The sequence below is a fragment of the Salvelinus sp. IW2-2015 genome, unplaced genomic scaffold, assembly GCF_002910315.2.
Source record: "Salvelinus sp. IW2-2015 unplaced genomic scaffold, ASM291031v2 Un_scaffold2551, whole genome shotgun sequence".
NCBI lineage: Eukaryota > Metazoa > Chordata > Actinopteri > Salmoniformes > Salmonidae > Salvelinus > Salvelinus sp. IW2-2015.
In genome coordinates this window covers 59,361-81,631 of record NW_019943864.1, presented here as the reverse complement: position 1 = coordinate 81,631, position 22,271 = coordinate 59,361, and the positions used below count along the sequence as shown (strand labels likewise).

Genomic DNA, 22,271 nt, shown 5'->3' with positions numbered 1-22,271 from the left:
CAGACTTTTTATTTATTTTTTATAAACAGTGAGTGATTGTGACTAGCACCCGTTGTCTCACTCTCCTCCCTGCTGTACCGACCACCACAGAACATCAACAGTGTTTATCGCGCTGTCCGTGTTGATGAAGATGCAACATAATTACNTTATCGCGCTGTCCGTGTTGATGAAGATGCAACATAATTACACCCATTTTTGACAGAAAATTTCTGTTACCGAAATCCCTCATTTGTTTAGGAAAAACATTCCCTATTCCCTCAATCCTTGCTCTATTTATGTGACACATGTATGCATCGCATGCACATGACCAATAGGGCCTAACCTATAGCATATCATAATCACATAAACAAACTCAGAACATCATAACAGCAAAATTGATGAGGAGGACGTGACAAACTCAAAACAGGAGAATGTTTACTGGTTGCTCAGGAGGTAAAGGGGAAGTCAGATGTATGGAAGTCATGTGACTAGTTATGGAAAATACTAGAGATCAAGACAAATGAGGTAAGGAGTAAACGCTGTGGGCCAAACAGGTGCTGTTAGATTACAATATCCTTTTCCTGACCGTTTGCAACAATGTAAACAACACTAAATAAATTATAAGCGGACCGGCGAGCCTGTTGTAAAAAAATAAAATGCTATGCCTTTATTACAGCAAAGACTAAAAAAACTGTCACATTTGTGAAAGCAATTTTTAAAACTAAAATGCTTGAATGCATTTAAAATCATGAATGACTGGTCTGCTGTGTAATGACATGAACGAATCAATGACTGATTGATACAGTAGCCTATATAGGTATTGAAATACAGGCCTAAGTAGGTTACGGTATTAAGACTAAAAAGGTTGCGCTCTTAGGCCTACAGCTGGATGGTGGTTATACAAGACTATTATACTAAGCCTACTAATGATAACGACATTACCTATTATCATAATGATGATCATAATAATAATCAAGAAATATCAATAAAAGGGAGGGGTATTGTTATTATTCAGACACTAAATGAATCATAAATAAAACCAGGGAGGATGTTTAACAGAGAGAGAAAGTAAAGCCTTTATTACAGCATAGCAAAGACTACAAACAGACTAATTAGTGAAATTGTTTATCCAACATGTGGTTGCGTGAGGCTCGGTGCTCATGGAATCAGTAGGCTATTAAACAAACACTCAAACAGGCAACACAAGCAGGATCTGTCTTATTTCTGTAGATATATATGGATGATTTATAAAGCCAGGCACATTTAACAGTAAGGCTATTGATTATAGACCTGATTAAGTTGAGGTTTCCTCTCTCCTCACTTTTCTTACACAATAAGGCAAGGACTGCTTTCGTCTCCTAATTCTGTTGCTGCCTGCGCCGCATTGTTCTCAACACCAATATGCTGGTTAACTTTGCTATTACGCACATAGAAACATGGTCTAGGAAAAGGCGCCAATTCAACAGCGCATTGATGTGTTTCAGAACCGCGGACACTATCCAACACGGGAGAAAGCGCATTTGTTATAAAATAAAACAATTTGTATAAGTGTTGCACCATTGTTCTTACATAATATAACCACATACAATTTCAGTAGCACATGACTTAGAGTGATGGACTGTGCCATCCCCACAGCCTCCACAATGGATTAGTCCACTCAGACAGGCGTGAATCAAACAGGTGTCTTGTACACAATGATTTTTAATTTTTGTTATATTTGCTACTGCTCGACTAAAGAAATCTTGGTGGACCAACAGCCTATCGACCAAATAATCAACTAAATAGGGTCAGCGCTAGAGTCCATGCTCCATGTTCTGTGGGGGGTGCAAATCAATATTAAAATGTTTTGAACTCTCAGTGTACAGTTGAAGTCYGAAGTTTACATACACTTAGGTTGGAGGCATTAAAACTCGTTTTTCAACCACTCCACAAATTTCTTGTAAACAAACCATAGTTTTGGAAAGTCGGTTAGGACATCAACTTTGTGCATTTCCAACAATTCTTTACAGACAGATTATTTCACTTATAATTCACTGTGTCACAATTCCAGTGGGTCAGAAGTTTACATACACTAAGTTGACTGTGCCTTTAAACAGCTTGGAAAATTCCCTGGTATACAGTATACCACCCAAGCCCAGTAACTACACAGACTAATTTCATACAACTTCAAAACACTGTCAGTTTGTGGAATTCACTTCTTTAGTCTTCTCTCTGATCACTCCAGATAGGCCAGTTGTTCTGGGATGTGTGATGTTGAATACAGAATTCAACCTAGCAACAGACTGGGTCATAACTTGTGGAGGTCTAACTTCTGAAGATAACTTATAGATAGAACCTGCTCTTACCATGACTAACAGTTGTCCTAATCATCTCCTCCTCTTCTTCATCTTTAATGTTGACATCCAGCTCTAGTGTTTGACTGCAGTCTTCCAGCTTCACTGATGCCTCTAACTGGAGCCTGCCAGTGCCCAAACTGGGCTCAACTGTCACAATCAGGACCCAGTGACTGTAGGTTTGGAGTCAGTGTGGAAGGAGAGAGGCAGGCTGGTTTGTCCTCACTGTTGATGTTTACAGGCCTCAGACTCAATCTGAGTAAGCCTGTAGTAATAAAGAGAAACAGACACAAAAAGTTATTGACTTGACAGTTCTGTGACTTTCTTTATTCTCTAAAAAATATATTATATTTATTCTCTTGGGTTCTAACTTGAAATATCCTCATTCATATTAACATATTATAACTTGGTGTTATGCAAATGTACTGAGGAGAAAAGGAGTGCAGATAGTTTACATTCTGTCAGAACATGTTATGGTTAAATCTCATGTATCCTATGGAGAGGAGAAGGGCAACGGTCTGGTTTCAGTCACTGTTAAGGTTGTATAGCAGTGATTAGGGAGGAGTGAGGAATGTGGGCCAAGGTCAGGTCAGATGAAGGAACACTCCTATGACATACACACACATAGGAGGCAGGGCCATGACTACACCAATGAGAGGAACCACTTACAGTTGAAGTCGGAATTTACATACACCTTTGCCAAATACATTTAAACTCCGTTTTTCACAATTCCTGACATTTAACCCTAGTAAAAATTCTCTGTCATAGGTCAGTTAGGATCACCACTTTATTTTAAGAATGTGAAATGTCAGAATAATAGTAGATAGAATGATTTATTTCAGCTTTTATTTCTTTCATCACATTCCAGTGGTCAGAAGTTTACATACACTCAATTAGTATTTGGTAGCATTGCCTTTAAATGTTTAACTTGGTCAAAATTTCGGGTAGCCTTCCACAAGCTTCCCACAATAAGTTGGGTGAATTTTGGCCCATTCCTCCTGACAGAGCTGGTGTAACTGAGTCAGGTTTGTAGGCCTCCCTACTTGCACACACTTTTTCAGTTCTGCCACAAATGTCCTATTGGATTGAGGTCAGGGATTTGTGATGGCCCTCCAATACCTTGACTTTTTTGTCCTTAAGCCATTTTGCCACAACTTTGGAAGATGGTGGGTCATTGTCCATTTGGAAGACCCATTTGCGACCAAGCTTTAACTTCCTGACTGATGTCTTGAGATGTTGCTTCAATATATTCACATAATTTTCCTCTCTCATGATGCCATCTATTTTTGTGAAGTGCACCAGCCCCTCCTGCAGCAAAGCACCCCCACAATCACTTGATGCTGCCCCCCCGTGACTTCACGGTTGGGATGGTGGTTCTTCGGCTTGCAAGCCTCCCCCTTTTTCCTCCAAACATAACGAATGGTCATTATGGTTAAATAGTTTATATTTTTGATTCATCAGACCAGAGGACATTCCTCCAAAAAGTACAATCTTTGTCCCCATGTGCAGTTGCAAACTGTAGTCTGGCTTTTTTATGATGGTTTTGGAGCAGTGGCTTCTTCCTTGCTGAGCTGCCTTTCAGGTTATGTCCGCATAGGACTCGTTTTACTGTGGATATAGATACCTTTGTACCTGTTTTCCTCCAATGTCTTCACAAGGTCCTTTGCTGTTGTTTCGGGGATTGATTTGCACTTTTCGCACCAAAGTACGTTCATCTCTAGGAGACAGAACGCGTCACCTTCCTGAGCGGTAAGAACGGCTGCGTGCCCATTGGTGTTATACTTGCGTACTATTGTTTGTACAGATGAACGTGTACCTTCAGGGTGTTTGGAAATTGCTCCCAAGGATGAACCAGACTTGTGGAGGTCTACAATTTTTTTTTATGAGTTCTTGGCTGATTTCTTTTGATTTTCCCATGATGTCAAGCAAAGAGGCACTGAGTTTGAAGGTAGGCTTGAAATACATCCACCGGTACACCTCCAATTGACTCAAATATGTCAATTAGCCTATCAGAAGCTTTAAGCCATGACACTATTTTCTGGAATTTTCAAGCTGTTTAAAGGCACAGTCAACTTAGTGTTATGTAAACTTCTGACCCACTGGAATTGTGATACAGTGAATTATAAGTTAAATTATCTGTCTGTAAACAATTGTTGGAAAAATTACTTGTGTCATGCACAAAGTAAATGTCCTAACCGACTCTTGCCAAAACTATAGTTTGTTAACAAGAAATTTGTGGAGTGGTTGAAAAACAAGTTTTAATGACTCCAACCTAAGTGTATGAAACTTCCGACTTCAACTGTAAGTTCCTGCCTAGCAACAGAGATGTATTGTGTCTGTCTAGATGGGCAAGGAGTTTGTGTAAACATGTCTGTTTTATTCAGCTGTTTGACCCAGTGAGTGAATAAATTTGGTAGGAGCTTTGACTAGTGTTCTGTTAGTTTTTTACTCTGTTTCTTAGAACCTAATACTTCTTATTATCTTATCTAATTTCAATAGATCAGGTAGCTAAACATTGACAAAACATTCATTAGACATACATTAGACAAAGTGCACACTTTTGATGACAACGTAAGTGAATGTAACCTATCGTAGATTTAATAAATGAATATAAGTGTCTCAAAAAAACATTTAGTACAAGGTTGCAGTTTGTTTTAGGCAGCACTATGTACTATTAACCCTGTCTTCATTGATATTTTCACTCTCAAAAACCAAATTGTCAGTGGTTGAAAAATAACTCAATTGTCATACTTGAGTAAAAGTAAATGCTATACATCAAATTCCTTATATTAAAGCAAACATATGTAACTTTCTGGGCAACCCGACCAAATGCACAAATGTGAGTAATAGATCTTTGAGTCTCATTGAAAGCAAGTCTAAATGCAGTAGATACGTTCAATGTGCGCCATTTCTGTGCTTTCCATTCTTAAGTTTAGTTTTTGAGTCTTTTACTTTCGGTCTTGTACTGTACAAAAGCGTCAAAACAACGAATATACATTAATTTTGGTTATGGAAAATATATTTCACAGCAGTTTAGATGGTACAATGATATTCTACACAATGACTGCTTGTTTTGCCACAACCTCAAATTAGGTGAACTAGTCAAAAAAATTCAACCAGGAAATGGAGGATTTCTGTTGTAACGGATGTGAAATGGCTAGCTAGTTAGCGGGTACGCCGCTACTAGCATTTCAATCAGTTACGTCGCTTTGCCCTGAGACTTAAGTAGGGTTTCCCCTTGCTCTGCAAGGCCGCGCCTTGTGGAGCGATGGTAACGATGCTTCGTGGGCGACCGTTGTTGATGTGTGCAGAGGTCCCTGGTTCGCGCCCGGTCGGGGGCAGGGACGCCATAAAGCTATACTGTTACATTGATGCTGTTTGACCCGGATCACTGGTTGCTGCGAAAAGGAGGAGGTTGAAAGGGAGTGAGTGTAACGGATGTGAAATGGCTAGCTAGTTAGCGGTACGCGCTACTAGCATTTCAATCAGTACGTCGCTTGCTCTGAGACTTAAGTAGGGTTTCCCCTTGCTCTGCAAGGGCCGTGGCCTTTGTGGAGCGATGGGTAACGATGCTTCGTGGGCGACCGTCGTTGTTGATGTGCGCAGAGGGTCCCTGGTTCGCGCCCGTGTTGGGGCGAGGGGACGGTTTAAAGTTATACTGTTACATCTGCATAGCGCAACTTTAAGCAAACCAGATCAAATCAAATTTTATTTGTCACATACACATTGTTAGCAGATGTTAATGCAAGTGTAGCGAAATGCTTGTGCTTCTAGTTCCGAACAATGCAGTAATACTGATGGCATGATTTTCACGTTTTCTAAATTTTATTTACGGATAGCCGGGGGCACACTCCAACACCCAGGCACCATTTAAGAATGCATTTGTGTTTAGTGAGTGTTTAGGGTGTTTAGTGAGTCTGCCAGATCAGAGGCAGTAGGGATGACAGTCTGGGGGCCACGAAAAAACATCAACAAAGGCTGCACAAAAACAKCCAGATTCGTCCTTTTAGAAAGTGCAAAGSTCTAAGTATAGTGATACAGGTCTTTAGATGTTGTACGCATGAAATTGTGTCATTRCGAACTTRATCCGCAACTTTATATTCCAWTTTGRTTTGCAACTCGAGCCATAACTCTGTCCATTTTATATGTAATAATGGAAACACTTTGAATAAATGAGGGATACAAAGTATATTGAAAGCATGAAGAGCTTCCACACAYGAAGTTCCAGACACTTGTAGAATCTATGCCAAGGCGCATTGAAGCAGTTCTGGCGTCACATCTGGAGGACACCTGGCACRATCCCTARGGTGAAGCATGGTGGTGGCAGCATCATGCTGTGGYCATATTTTTCAGCAGCAGGGACTGGGAGACTAGTCAGGATCGAGGAAAAGATTAACGATYCAAAGTACAGAGAGATCCTTGATGAAAACCTGTTCCAGAGCGCTCTGGACCTCAGATTAGGGAGATGGTTCACATTCCAACAGGACAACGAACCTAAGCAGACAGCCAACACAACACAGGAGTGGCTTCGGGACAAGTCTCAATGTCCTTGAGTGGCCAAAGCAGAGCCCAGATGTGAACCCGATCGAACATCTCTGGAGAGACCTGAAAATAGCTGTGCAGCCACGCTATCCATCCAACCTGACAATGCTTGAGAGGATCTGCAGAGAACAAATGGGAGAAACTTACCAAATACAGGTGTGCCAAGCTTGTAGAGTCATAACCAAGAAGACTTGAGGATGTAAATTGCTGCCAAAGCTGCTTCAACAAAGTAGAGTTAAGCGTCTGAATACTTACCTTGCTTGACCATGCTCTAGGTGATATAATTGTTTGTTACATGCAATATGTTTTGTAGACTTCACCAGACAGATGTTGCTCTCCGGTTTTGTAATGAAAAATGTATGGTTGAATTTATTCTGCCACTGCGTCTTATTGTCTAGGCCTGAGGCCTATATATCACAGTGGCAAGGCATATGAACTAACAGGTTAGAGCGCAAACAATGCAATTATCACAACACATAGGTTATAATATGTTTTGGGCTTCCTCAGTGATTTTACCCATGTACCACTACTGATAAAAGGTATTTCTATTCTGATTTCAGATTATCAATCCTTTACAAAATAATGGAGACAGAACATGCTACATTTTTCTCAATCATCATTACAAAGTTTTGTAAATGGCATTTCTTTATGAGAAAAACACTGATTTTCGTCTAAGATACACATTTTCACAGGTGTTTTTCTTGACTGATTACAATTTGATTGATGTGGTGTTTTTACTGTGTCATATCATGAAACAGACAGAGTTGGCGCCGCCATTTTACGTGCTCGTGAGACTTATTTTTTTAACAAAAAACAATAACATCTCAATTAAATTGATTCTTTATTAAATTACCTTGAAATAACGTACAGTACATTCAAAAAGACAAACCCAAAATCTCTAGCTATGTGACATGTAAAATATATGTTCGCGTTCTTCTCTCACTCGGTTTGACACAAAAACAACACATAACAACCTTTGTTACGGATTTGTTACGTAGCATGTTATGACATGTTCTTTCGATATTAGAAAGTGTAAACGTGCAAAGACATACCTGTAGTAATAAATACAAAGGTTATCGTCTAGACACCACAGTTCTAACGCTTTCGTTATTCTGAAGAATGGTCCACGCCTACTCGGGAACTTCTTCTTCTTCTCCTCCTCTGGAATTTAACGGTGGTTGGCATCAAAAATGTGGCATTACCGCCCCCAGATGGATGAAAATATATACCCATTATACTTTGTCTTACAAAATGGAAAAAACATAAAATAAATGTTTTATACCCCCCAAAAATATATACCCCCCAAAATTAACATTCCAACTAACTCTACACTCATTAAAAACCCACTACCCCATTCCACTACTGTGATCCTATCTGCTCCTGCACCATGCCAATGGCCTCGGAGGGCGGGACACCACCCCTCAACACACCCTGTAACTCTTATGGAATTAAATGAAATCAGATCTCGTATACCCAAATACTTCTCTGCGGCTGCCATCACAACATCTATATTCTGTGATTTACGTTCCATCTCTGCAGTACAGTTGATAACCATTGCTATGAACGCTAAGAAGCCAACCTTACTGAAGCATATGACTGTGGCCTCGCTGGCAAGATCTCACACAGATCCTCTCAGGATCCCTCCCCCTTGACCCATCCTCCTCTACTTTCTTCACTGCTTCAGCATACCACACCCCTGCACTACTCTGACCCCACCCCTGCACTACTCTGACCACACCCCTGCACTACTTTGACCTCACCCCCTGCACTACTCTAACCACACCCCCCTGAACTACTCTGACCCCACCCCTGCACTACTCTGACCAACACCCCCTGCACTACTCTGACCACACCCCCCTGCACTACTCTAACACAATTAACCTCAACCTGCCTCTCTCCCACCCGGACACTTCTGATCCCCAGCACCATGGGCACCCGTACAATTAAAACATAGCACTTCTTCCTCCGATACTACTGAACTACACAATTATTTGTCTCATTCCCCTTCTGCACACTTATCACACCTCTTATCATTCATCATATGTATCTACCACAACCTACTGTGTTTTTTTGGTATTTTATTAATGCGAGATAATACATAGTGTTAAATGGTCTATCTCCACATTCTTTACCGTTGTCGTTTAAAAAAAAAGTAGTTATATTACAGTAAACATTGATGACCACTATGTAAAAAAAAAAAATTGCTGTAAAAATGTCTGGTAGACTTTTTTAGAGATGTCTGCCACTAATAGATCTCTACTCCATTGTCATCAACATTGCAACGCATATCATGCCCATATTATGCCAGCTACAACATTGGAAAACACTAGTTTACTGTATATTACAGTGAATTTTTTGTTATTTTATTTCACATTTAATTTGGGGCTGTGTTATGCACTATATACACTTTATTTAGTTGATTAATATTTGGTGTTTACGACAGTATGACAATTATCATGAAATTATAATTAACCGTTGTAATTTAAGTGTACTTTTTTAATCAACCTCCGTTGTTACCCGGAGTGGAACAGGGGAACCCAAGAGCAGGCTAAGACGAGGAAACTGGGATGAAGTAACCAAGGTATTTATTGAAACACAGGAAGAGGATGGAGTGCAGGCTAGGGGAAGCTCGGGTGGGTTGCAGGGAACGAGGTGCGGAGGCTGAGACTGGAGCGAGAGGGGTTGGGACAGGGTAAGCAGGTCCGGAGGGTAATCCAATGGAGTAGTAGAGAGGGGAATTCAGGACAGAGTAGCAGGATGACGAGACGTGGAACTGGAGACATGGACCAGAGTAAGAGCGGGCGGAACTGTAGCGGAGAGGAAAACAAGTCAGGCAAGGAAACCAGGCACAACAGGATCTAACAGTAACACACGTCTAGAAGCATAGACTGACTGAGCAGAGATTACAATCTGGCCACGTGGAAGTGGCAGGGCTGAGTATTTGTAGAGGTTTTGATTATGGAACAGGTTGCAGTTGGTGGGGATCTGCTCTGACTCCAGCACACCTGTCTCCACTCACACAATCACACACACAGAGAAAGAGAGGGAGAGGGAGAGGGAGAGAATAATGGGGGAGTGGCGGCAGGTCAAGGAGACACAGGATGAGTAGTAGAGGGCGTTGCAGGAACAGATGTGATATCAGTGTAATCAAGATTGTGAAATTGTATTAATTAATTTATCTTCAAACTATTGCACACACAAAGCTCTTGTGTTATAATCTCAAATAAAAACATTGTTGTGGAAATATTCTTACGTAGGGAAACTCGAAGTCAATCTTAAATTAATCATTGTTTATTGTCAGGGCGCTGGAGAGGTTCCAACCAACTCAATGCACCATAGTACACATGTCAATCAGGAGCTCTCTCTTGGCAGACCCAGCCCAATGCACCATAGTACACATGTCAATCAGGAGCTCTCTCTTGGCAGACCCAGCCCAATGCACCATAGTACACATGTCAATCAGGAGCTCTCTTGGCAGACCCAGCAGTTGTCTTGTATACGATTATACACAGACAAGTTATATTTGCATGATTTAGCATAATGAGTTAATCATTACCGTTTTGTTTAATTCATGTGACCGACCAATATTGTTTCATAACATGTGACAGACCAATACCTCACAAGGCTTCTCCTCTCTATGCTGAGACCTTGAAACTGAGATATCTTTCATCTGTTCTCAAAGTGAGGATTTGTACAGTCAGCCACTTGCATGAACACAGAAATTGGTTTATAGAACAGGACATGAATAGAACACAGAAATTAGTTATCAGAAAAGCACAAACATAAAACTTCCCATTACAGTATGTAGCTCAAAATGGGTTAATTCTGTGAAGGGAAGTGTGAGCTGAGACAAAGACAACATTTTTAAGTTCAAACAACATCTTTAATCATATGGTTTGTTTGCAACAGCCATTGTCTACATTGTGGGAGGCATCCAGTTAGTTCAAGCCTAAATATACATTCCTGTTTCTAACTTTTAATGACTTGTCAAAAGTCAAAATTCAATCGCTCCTTATAAGATAACATAATATATATATGTATATATATATATTAAAAGCATGATTAATATTTCAAATGAATTATCAACACAGTATTAAGTTTGGTAAATGGCTAGAAAAATTAATTCATAATAAAATATCAAATCTAGAGGTATAAATACATTGTTCCTTTTGATGGTGGTAAATTGTTATTATTAGTATTATTAACATAATATTAAATAATTCCACCTTTCCAAATGATTGCCTACTCCTCTACGTATAACACCAGCATTTACATCCACTGGAGAAATAATAAACAGTACATAAACTGACTGAATATGTGAAGGATATTTTTTTTTTAGTATTGGTAAAGTGCAACACTTTCTGAAAATTGTATTTCCGGAACACCTGCCAGAATCATCCCATTGTCTTAACCCCTAACATGATACCGTTCTAAACACTATAAACTAAAAAAAACTATAAATATTAAACACAGGATGAAAGACTTCTTAAAACACTAATTGTTCTGAGATCATTGAAATATTCCAGGTAATCCAGTTTCACCTGCCTCTGGACAGGTTTCATTGAAGCCTTCACTTAGATCCAGTGGCGAACCATGACTATAGGACCTAGGCCTTCAGAGGGACCAAAAATCTTCCAATATAACAGAAAACATAGCATCACTTAACGCGTCCGACTTTATACATTCTGTTGTCGGGCCATTCTAGTTCTAGTGAAGGAGGAGCAGTGATTTTTGATGACATTATGAATGAATCAAACAGGCCTGGCCGCGCTTCGGGCTGCCACACACACAGACAGAACTGGATGGACACAACATGACACACAGCATAAGATAATGTACTGTTTACACAGCTGATGGTAGCCAGCACCACTATTACACTATCATCAATAGAGACAACAACAGTGTCACGTCAAAGGTGAAAGTCTCCTGGTGTTGAAAGGACAGCGAGTGTAATACCTGTGCACTCCATGGCGCTGAAGGAGAGACAGATTTGGTCATAGCAGACAGCAGTCACACACAGCATCAAATAATGTTACAGAATAAGCAGCCTATTCACTCCAGTAGACCCCATGAAGTCATAATAATACAAAAAGCACAACCATTTCATTTCCAAAATGAATTGAACAAACCAGCTATTACTTCCCATTGACAATATATTTTATCACATTCATCCCACTAACCAGTAATATAAAGTTTAAATGCAACAATGTTTTACAGTCATTGTAAGTGAGGACCTAGTGGACCTATTGGATAACTGCACAATCATTTGGGCTTTTTTGGGCTTGGGATCATTAAATGTGGTTAATGTAGGGCTCATTAAATGTGGTTAATGTAGGGCTCATTAAATGTGGTTAATGTAGGGCTCATTAAATGTGGTTAATGTAGGGCTCATTAAATGTATTTAATTTATGTCTCATCAGGCTCAGGTAGCATCAGGTTTGAATTTTCATGCTGATCAAAGCTGTAATCAAATCCAGACATTTATATGGTTTATAATGCTTTTGAATGACACTTCCGGTTTTGGCGGAAAATACTGCTTTACCTGGGATAATAATGTGCATACAGGTTGATTCACAAGACACCAACCAAGTAACTTACACATGCGGTATCTTCATTAGGCCTAATGGTATTTATGTCCATGATATGAAGTTTGTTGTAGTGACTAAGTAAGCCTAATTGTAAAAGTAAGCCTCAAAAGTGCCATGTTTGTACAGTTTATTATGTGGAGGAAAAATATAGGCAGCCAGGACCAAACGCCAGGACTGCTCAGTACGCCGTGCTGTAGGGCGCACTGTAGGCCTAGCTCTTATTGCAGTCCAGTGCCATGGACAGCTTTGAAGTTTGGCCTCTAGTAAGTCAGGAGGGCAACTTTATGAAGGCCTCCTCACAATGGCTTTATCATACATGGCTCTACAGAAAGATAAAAAAAACGACAGGCTATTGTTATTGGCCTATGTCTTTTTAGCCACCTGGCTACAGACACAATTAAAAGGTTTAGACAACAGACTGAAAGATTTTAATTGGCTTGTTTTACACAGACATCTTCAGGTCTGCTCAACATTATATGATCCTAATTTGACCCTGAATAAATGTTGTATTTGTCAGGGACCAGTTTCCAATTAAAATATATATTTCAGTAGATGACATATGATTCATTACATCAGCTATAGCAATCAAGTGGACTTGTTGTCAGGACAAAAAAAAAACACTGTCCAGTCAATTAATTGGATAATAACTGAAACTAGAAAGGAGTCAAGGGGGACTCTAAGTACAACATTAACATATGTGTCTCAAACTTAATACAAATATAACAACCTGCAAAATCATTTACATACCAACATCTATCAAACACATGATTTAAAGTTGATTGAACTTCAACCCAACTTGTCTAGTGAAGTTGGAACAAAGTTTTTGCCAACTTGTCTAATTGATTTAGAAACATTTATCTTAAAATGTGAAGCTTKTGCAACGCTGACTGAAAAAGGCTGTGGGACTAGTTACTAAAAGATCTTGAGTTGGGCCACCTTGATATTTTGTTTTTACAGTGTGGTTTTCACAGAAATCTCTCCGCCATTTCCTGGTTTCTAAAATTCTAGTTCTTGTGACAAAACAAGCAATGCTTAGTGTAAGGAATCATTCTACCATCTAAACCGCATGAATATTTATTTTCCATAACCAAAAACATTGTATTTTCAGCTGCAAAACATGTGAAGCATAGAAATAACACACATAGAACAGATCTACCGCTTCTTAGACTTGCTTTCAATGAGAATGACAGATCTATCATTTCTATATGAATTTGGTCGGGTCGTCCAAAATGTTACATATTGCAGCATTCATTTTATTAGGATCTCTTTGATACAATACTGCATAAACCTTTAAAAGTACAGTGCCTTCGGAGAGTATTCAGATCCCTTGACTTTTTCCACATTTTGTTAGGTTACAGCCTTATTCTAAAATGTATTAAATATATTTTTTTCTTCATCAATCTACACATAATACCCCAAAATGACAAAGCAAAAACAGTTGTCATTTTTGCTAATTTATTACAAATAAAACACTGAAATATAACATTTACATAAGTATTCACACCTTTTACTCAGTACTTTGTTGAAGCATCTTTGACAGCAATTACAGCCTTTTGTCTTCTTGGGTARGACGCTTCAAGCTTGGCACACCTACTATATTTGGGGAGTTTCTCCCATTRTTCTCTGCAGATCCTCTCAAGCTRTGTCAGGTTGTATGGGGAGCATTGCTGCAGAGCTATTTTCAGGTCTCTCCAGAGATGTTCGATCAGGTTCAAGTCCGGACRCTAGCAGGGCCTCTCAAGGACATTCAGAGACTTGTCCCGTAGCCACTCCTGCCGTGTCTTGGCGGTGTGCTTAGGGTCATTGTCCTGTTTGTTGGAAGGTGAACTGTCGCCACAGTCTGAAGTCCTGAGCGCTCTGGASCTGGTTTTCATCAAGGATCTCTCTGTACTTTGRTCTGTTCATATTTGCCACGATCCTGACTAGTTTCCCAGTCCCWGCCGCTGAAAAACATCCCCACATTATGATGTTGCCACCACCATGCTCCACCGTAGGGAGTGTGCCAGGTTTCCTCCAGACGGGACTCTTGACATTCAGGCCAAAGAATCTTGTTTCTCATGGTCTGAAAGTCTTTAGGTGCCTTTTGCCAAACTCCAAGCGTGCTGTCTTGTGCCTTTTACTGAGGAGTGGCTTCCGTCTGGCCACTACCATAAAGGCTTGATTGGTGGAGTGCTGCAGAGATGGTTGTCCTTCTGGAAGGTTCTCCCATCTCCACAGAGGAACTCTAGAGCTCTGTCAGAGTGACCATCGTGTTCTTGGTCCCCTCCCTGACCAAGGCCCTTCTCCCCCGATTGCTCAGTTTGGCCGGGCGGCCAGTGATCTTGGGGATCTTCAATGCTGCAGAAATGTTTTGGTACCCTTACCCAGATCTGTGCCTCGACACAATCCTGTCTCAGAGCTCTACAGACAATTCCTTTGACCTAATGGCTTGGTTTTTGCTTTAACATTCACTGTCAACTGTGGGACCTTATATAGACAGGTGTGTACCTTTCCAAATCGTGTCAAATCAATTGAATTTCATCTCAAGGATGATCAATGGAAACAGGATGCACCTGAGCTCAATTTCGAGTCTCATAGCAAAGGGTCTGAATACTTATGTAAATAAGGTATTTCAGTTTTTTGCAAAAAAATCTAAAAAACTTTTTTCACTTTGTCATTATGGGGAATTGTGTGTAGACTGCTGAGGATTTTCCCTCTCCATTTAATCCATTTTAGAATAAGGCTGTAAGGTAACAAAATGTGGAAAGTCAAGGGGTCTGAATACTTTCCAAAGGCACTGTATTTATGCAGTTGGTTAGTTCCTTCACAGTGTGCACTGCAGGTTGCTAAAATGTAGCGCTGTATTAGATGTGTGTACTAAACAGCCTGTAACTGTCTTCATGCAGGGRTCTCTCAYCTGGTGAGAACACAGCAGGTTGTCACAGCAACCCTGGGAGAGGARGCTCACTTCAGCTGCAGGCTCATGAAACCCAAAGATGTGCTTCAAGTCACCTGGCAGAAAGAGACATCAGGGGCGACTGAAAATGTGGCCACCTACAACAAACGATTTGGACCAGTAGTCAACCCACCTTTTCAGAGGAACGTGGAGTTTGAAGACGAGGGACTGCACTATCGTCATCAGAGGAATGTGGAGTTTAAAGACGAGGGACTGCAGAACTGCACTATCGTCATCAGAGGAGTGTCAAGAGGAGACGAGTCCTGCTACAAGTGTCTGTTTAACGCCTATCCAGATAGAGCTATCAGTGGCAGGTCCTGTGAACAGCTGTGAATAGACCCCACACCACCAGAAGCAGAACAAGTCTGGATACGCTTCCACACATACTGACCAACTGCAGAACCAAACGTTGACCCGACACTTCCTGCTGAGACCGACTACAGATATGATGTATTTACTCAGCAGAGGAACACAATAACACTTCATCAAACCAAAGTGATGCTCCTTTGACTGGGTTGACTTGGTTATAAATGGACCTTGAGAGCTGAGAGGAGGAAGTGCTGCTGTTGTCTAGCTTGTATMTGTGTTACTCCTGTGCAGAAACACTTGCAACTCTGCTAGGGCATCTTGGTCTTTGTGACTGGAGTCTTTGCTGAGCACTCACCACAGAGAGGTCTTATGATCAACCACAGACACATCAACTTCCTTGTTTAGACACAAACAATGATAAGATTTGCACCACACAAGGCTGAAGGGTGATTTTTTCAAGCGTAGACTGATGCAGATAATTGGTTAGTTTCAATCAACCCTGAAACGGCAATGTTACTGATGTTGTTAGTTGATAGAAAAACCCCGAAAGGGAAGTAATTTTTTGCGTAAGTGGGAAGTGTCATTAACTGTTATGTCATCATACACCATATACAAAAGTATGTGGACAACCCCTTCAAATTAGTGCAACACTCACTACTGAGTTCCAAACTGCCTCTGGAAGCAACATCAGCACAATACACATTTCGTTGGAGCTTCATGAAATGGTTTCCATGGCCGAGCAGCCGCCAAGTCTAAGATCACCATGCACAATGCCAAGCGTCAGCTGCGAGTGGTGTAAAGTTAGCCGCCATTGACTCTGGAGAAGGGAAAATGCCTTTCTTGAAGTGATGAATCACGCATCATCTGCAGTTCGACGGACAAATCTGGTTTTGGCGTATGCCAGGAGAACACTACTGCCCAATTCATAGTGCAACTGTAAAGTTTGGTGGAAAAGAATAATGGTCTGTTGCTGTTTTTCATGGTTAGGCTAGGCCTTAGTTCCAGTGAAGGGAAAGCTTAATAATACAGCATACAATGACATTCTTACTTTGGCAATATTTGGGAGAGGCCCTTTCTGTTTCAGCATGACACAGAAATGGTTTGTCGGAGATCGGTGGTGGAGAACTTGACTGGCCTGCACAGAGCCCTGACCTCAACCCCATTGAACACCTTTAGGATGAATTGGAARGCAAACTGCGAGCCAAGCCTAATCGCCCAACATCAGTGCCCGACTTCACTAATGCTCTTGTGGCTGAATGGAAGTAAGTCCCAGCAGCAATGTTCCAACATCTAGTGGAAAGCCTTCCCAGAAGAGTGGAGGCTGTTATAGCAGCAAAGGGGGGACCAACTCAATATTAATGCCCGTGATTTTGGAATGAGATGCTCGACGAGCAGGTGTCCACATACTTTTGGTCATGCAGTGTATGTCCTAATAGCTGTCATAACTATGTTACCCAACTGTCTTACCACATCATAACCACACATATATTCTTCATTTTATGGTATTATTGCAGTATCCATGCTTGTAATGTTACTTTTCTCCATCTCCACCCCTCAGCTAATGTGGCTACCATTGGGCTGAAACACAAACTCCAGGTTGTGGTTATATCAAGACAGCAGCACCACCTGCTGTTTATTTATTGAAAGACCAAAGAGAAGAGGAGCGTAGATAATGTTCACTTCTCTCACAAAATATGACATTAGTCCACTTATTTTCTTTGTCTGCAATATTTTATCCTCCACTTATTTCACCTCAATTAATTTCAAAATGATAGCACGTGTTGAACTTGTATTGATGTAAGGTGTATGAGGTCTTGTGGTAGTAAAAAGTGATGGAACATTTTTTGACTTATGGTGTGTGTTTGGTTGAGTAAATCTTGGATATGAATTAAGTAATAGTAATTATTACTTAAGTAAAGTAATGCTGTTGGCATCATTAGTGCCTAGGCTCGGCCTTCAAAGTTCAGAACGTCCCATAGCCCTTGAGAAACAATATCGTTATCTGGAAATGTTGCCATGACAACATTGTTGATTTCCCTAGGCCTACACCACAGATTAAAAAGCTGAAGCCAGGCCCACTGTCTTCAGATATCGTGTATGTTCTCATGTGCTCCATCTCTCCAATGCCTTTTAATAAACTTGTGCTACATCATGTATTACTGAGTTACATTGTTGCCCGATCTCATCTATGATTACTCTGTCAGTGCAATGCATACAACTTCAAAATCAAATAAAATGTCACATACTTCGTAAACAACATATGAAGACTAACAGTAAAATGCTTACTTAGGGGCCCTTCACAACAATGTAGAGAGAAAGAAAATAGAGAAACAATYGAAATGTAATAACACGTAATAATACAAGTAATAATAAATACACATTGAGTAAGGATAATATGGCTATATACACGGGGTAGCGAGTCGATGTGAAGGGGTACACGGTAATTGGGGTAGATATGTACATTTAACTAGGTATAAAGTGACTGCAGCAGGAAAGATAATAAACAGTAACAGCAGCAAACGTGACGAGTCAAAAGAGTAAAATAGTCATCGCAGATAGTCCGGGTAGCTATATGGTTAACTATTTAACCAACTATTTAGCATTCTTATGGCTTGGTGGTAGAAGCTGTTCAGGGTCCAGACTTGGTGCATCGGTACCGCTTGCATGTCATGTTGAGGACGATTGTTTGATATCCTATTTTCATTAGATTYAAGTGTGTCGAGTTTGAGTTCATATCGTCATTTATTTTATTATGTAAATACAGAATTTCCAGATGCTTGTTGTGTTAGAMTCCACYGTTTATTGAACAATTWAATTATTTTCCTGCTTCTGAAGAAGAAAAKGCCTAAGCAAATTTCCCCAGCAGATATACACAATACTAAATTGATTGAGTTTAACTGTGACTGTAGACAGAATAGAGAGAGCAAATTTACTTTCACTTTTATGCAGGAGGTTGCNCTCTGTCAGTGCAATGCATACAACTTCAAAATCAAATAAAATGTCACATACTTCGTAAACAACATATGTAGACTAACAGTAAAATGCTTACTTAGGGGCCCTTCACAACAATGTAGAGAGAAAGAAAATAGAGAAACAATAGAAATGTAATAAAACAAGTAATAATACAAGTAATAATAAATACACATCGAGTAAGGGTAATATGGCTATATACACGGGGTAGCGAGTCGATGTGCAGGGGTACACGGTAATTGGGGTAGATATGTACATTTAACTAGGTATAAAGTGACTGCAGCAGGAAAGATAATAAACAGTAACAGCAGCAAACCTGACGAGTCAAAAGAGTTAGTGTAAAATAGTCATCGCAGATAGTCCGGGTAGCTATATGGTTAACTATTTAACCAACTATTTAGCATTCTTATGGCTTGGTGGTAGAAGCTGTTCAGGGTCCAGACTTGGTGCATCGGTACCGCTTGCATGTCATGTTGAGGACGATTGTTTGATATCCTATTTTCATTAGATTGAAGTGTGTCGAGTTTGAGTTCATATCGTCATTTATTGTATTATGTAAATACAGAATTTCCAGATGCTTGTTGTGTTAGAGTCCACGGTTTATTGAACAATTTAATTATTTTCCTGCTTCTGAAGAAGAAAACGCCTAAGCAAATTTCCCCAGCAGATATACACAATACTAAATTGATTGAGTTTAACTGTGACTGTAGACAGAATAGAGAGAGCAAATTTACTTTCACTTTTATGCAGGAGGTTGCCTGGTCCCAGATCCGTTTGTGCGTTTGCCTACTCCATTGTCATTGGAGTGTCAAACATTGTTGGTATGGCAATTCAATGAGGAATTGGCAAGAGAGCATAAACAGACTGGTACCCAGGCTATGGAGCAGGTGTACCGGAAGAAGGAATTTCCCGCTCTTTTTCTCTTATTTCATTACTGTCGTAGTCAATTACATTTTCACCATGTCTCCTGCACTCTTCAACGCTCTGTTTATTCTGCTCATATTCCTCCCTAATGGTGAGTTATATCAGTTTTATGCARGATAATACCGCATTTGACTACCACTTTGAAAGTGGCGCGATATTGTTAGTGCCAATGTCTTGATCTAATTGTGTGCTTTCACAACTGTAGACAAACCTGTTAATTTCACAACACGAACTACATGTCATATTGAAGCTGTAGCTCAATCTTCTTGTTGCATGGGTAAATAGCCACCAACTCTGAATTGTTAAATAATTCGTATTTATTAGCAAAAAGTAGTAAGACAAAGGCTGGGCACAGCACAACGCGTTTTGGTTTCACAGAACTAGGACAAAATACATGAGGCTTTAAGCCACTAGAGGGTGCTACTAAACTATGAGACTAATGTAACCGTTCCCAAATTCATAGACAGACATGGATGCAAGGATTGACCATCCATGATATCAAAATAAATGTTTTGAGSCTATACAGTGTTTGATCATATTTGATCTGTAAAGTTGACTAATTCAATATATACATTAKAACAAGAGTGTGACATACTTGAAAATCATTGGGCTCCTGAGTGGCGCAGTGATCTAAGACACTGCATCTCAGTACTAGAAGCGTCACTGCAGTGCAGGTTTGAATCCAGGGTGCGTCACATCCATTGGGTTTCCCATATGGCATATCACAAATGACCCACCGTTGTCCGGGTTTGGCTGGGGTAGTCCGTCATTGTAAATAAGAATTTGTTCTTAACTGACTTGCCTTGTTACGCCCTGACCGTAGAGATCCTTTTATTCTCAATGTTTCTTTGGTCAGGGTGTGACTCGGGTGGGAAAGTCTATGCTTTCTGGTTCTTTGTTTTTGGCCGGGTATYATTCTCAATCAGGGACAGCTGTCTATCGTTGTCTCTGATTGGGAATCAGACTTAGGCAGCCTTTTTCCCTTTTCTCATTTGTGGGTTGTTGTCTTTGTTAGTGGCATGTATAGCCTTACAGAGCTTCACGTTCGTTTTGTTGTTTATTGTTTTGTTGGCGACATTTAAAATAAAAGAATGTACGCTTACCACGCTGCACCTTGGTCCAGTCATTTCCTTGACGACGATCGTGACATGCCTAGTTAAATAAAGGTTATTAAACACAAAATTGCGSTGAGCTATACACAAAGGTGTCTGTAAACAATTRTGTATATTAATACATTTTTACATTTTTATTAGTGCTATTAGTGCGCAGCCCTGTAACTAGCTAGCCAATTCACACCGGTTACACATGCGTATTGTGTGTTAACTGTTGACAAACCAGTTCATTTGACTATAGTAAATGCATGATTTAATCTGCAGCTCCATACTCTTACTGTATGGAATGATTGATGTCGCTCTAAAGAGTACTTTAATGTTGATGTATGCTGTTGCCTTATGCACATATCATGTATATTCTATCCTGAAATTGACAAAAATGTATAGTTTTACAACAGGTGCCATAACTTCCTCCCGCCTAGACTGCCCTTACCACTGTAGTCCCCCTTCTGACCATTCTGAGTACTACTAGTGTCTAAGAACTATTGTAACTGTCTTCATGCAGGGCTCTCTCAGTTGGTGAGAACACAGCAGGTTGTCACAGCAACCCTGGGAGAAGATGCAGTATTAAACTGTGAACTCATGAAACCCAAAGATGTGCGGGAAGTAACCTGGCAAAAAGTGACAACTGGGACGAATGAAAATGTGGCCACTTACAGCAAACGAGGTCCCGATGTCAATGTACGTTTTCAGGGGAAAGTGGAGTTTGAAGACGAGGGACTGCAGAACTGCTCTATTGTCATCAGAGGAGTGTCAAGAGGAGATGAGTCCTGCTACAAGTGTCTGTTTAACGCCTATCCAGATGGACCTATCAGTGGAAGGACGTGCCTCCAAGTCCATGGTAAAATCTGATAACATAATGTACTGTAAATGATTGACCCAGAACAACTTCTTCAGAACTTCAGGCGGCCATTTTATCAGACCATACATCCAATGTCTTGAAACCATTTATCAAAATGAAATCATTCAGTAAATAATTTAAATGGAATCATTTAGTAAATCATGTGCATGAAACCATTATGGTATTTACATTCACTGTGAACTGTGTTTGTTGTTGTCCTATAGAGCTGTATGGACCCTCACTCCTCATCATACAAACCAACAACAGTCACACCACTCTGTCCTGTTCTGCTACTGGACGACCTGTTCCTATAGTAACCTGGGATGACATAATGATAGAACATTCCACCATGGTTGGTGTCACCCATCCCAATGGAACTGTCACTATGACAACTACTGCAACAGTGGTAGTGTCCAGTCTAACTGACAAAGAAGTTAGGTGTGTTGCTTCTATGTCCTTCAGTGATGTCACCAAGAATGCTTCCGTGGTGATTCCAGCTTCAATTACTGGTGAGAAATGTCTATAGATCAATGTGTAATATATTGACATGATCAGGAACATGATGTCATGATGAAGTACTGTCTGTGTTCATGATGAAGTTAATGTGTTCATGATGAAGTACTTTCTGTGTTCATGATGAAGTACTGCCTGTGTTCATGATGAAGTACTGTCTGTGTTCATGATGAATTACTGTCTGTGTTCATGATGAATTACTGCCTGTGTTCATGATGAAGTACT

General features: G+C 40.3%; 1 protein-coding gene and 1 long non-coding RNA gene across 2 annotated transcripts; one reads left to right on the top strand and one right to left on the bottom strand.

Moving 5' to 3' along the window:
- Positions 1 to 1,030: 1,030 nt before the first annotated feature.
- On the bottom strand, positions 1,031 to 8,001 carry LOC139025359 (uncharacterized). Its single transcript, XR_011476941.1, has 2 exons — positions 7,907 to 8,001; positions 1,031 to 2,577 (listed from the first exon to the last, which is right to left on the bottom strand). It is a non-coding gene; the product is annotated as an uncharacterized lncRNA (long non-coding RNA).
- Positions 8,002 to 19,425: 11,424 nt separating this feature from the next.
- Positions 19,426 to 22,265, top strand: LOC112074261 (OX-2 membrane glycoprotein-like). The gene is made up of 3 exons (XM_024141457.2): positions 19,426 to 19,671; positions 21,198 to 21,533; positions 21,758 to 22,265. The coding sequence occupies exons 1-3, from the start codon at positions 19,491 to 19,493 to the stop codon at positions 22,057 to 22,059; spliced, it is 819 nt and encodes a 272-aa protein (XP_023997225.1). The 5' UTR covers positions 19,426 to 19,490; the 3' UTR covers positions 22,060 to 22,265.
- The last annotated feature ends 6 nt before the right edge of the window (positions 22,266 to 22,271 follow it).

Coding starts and splice junctions, on each gene's coding strand:
- LOC112074261 (XM_024141457.2), top strand. CDS start 19,491: ATGAGGAATTGGCAAGAGAGCATAAACAGACTGGTACCCAGGCTATGG. Junction 19,672..21,197: donor GCTCATATTCCTCCCTAATG/GTGAGTTATATC, acceptor GTCTTCATGCAG/GGCTCTCTCAGTTGGTGAGA. Junction 21,534..21,757: donor GACGTGCCTCCAAGTCCATG/GTAAAATCTGAT, acceptor GTTGTCCTATAG/AGCTGTATGGACCCTCACTC.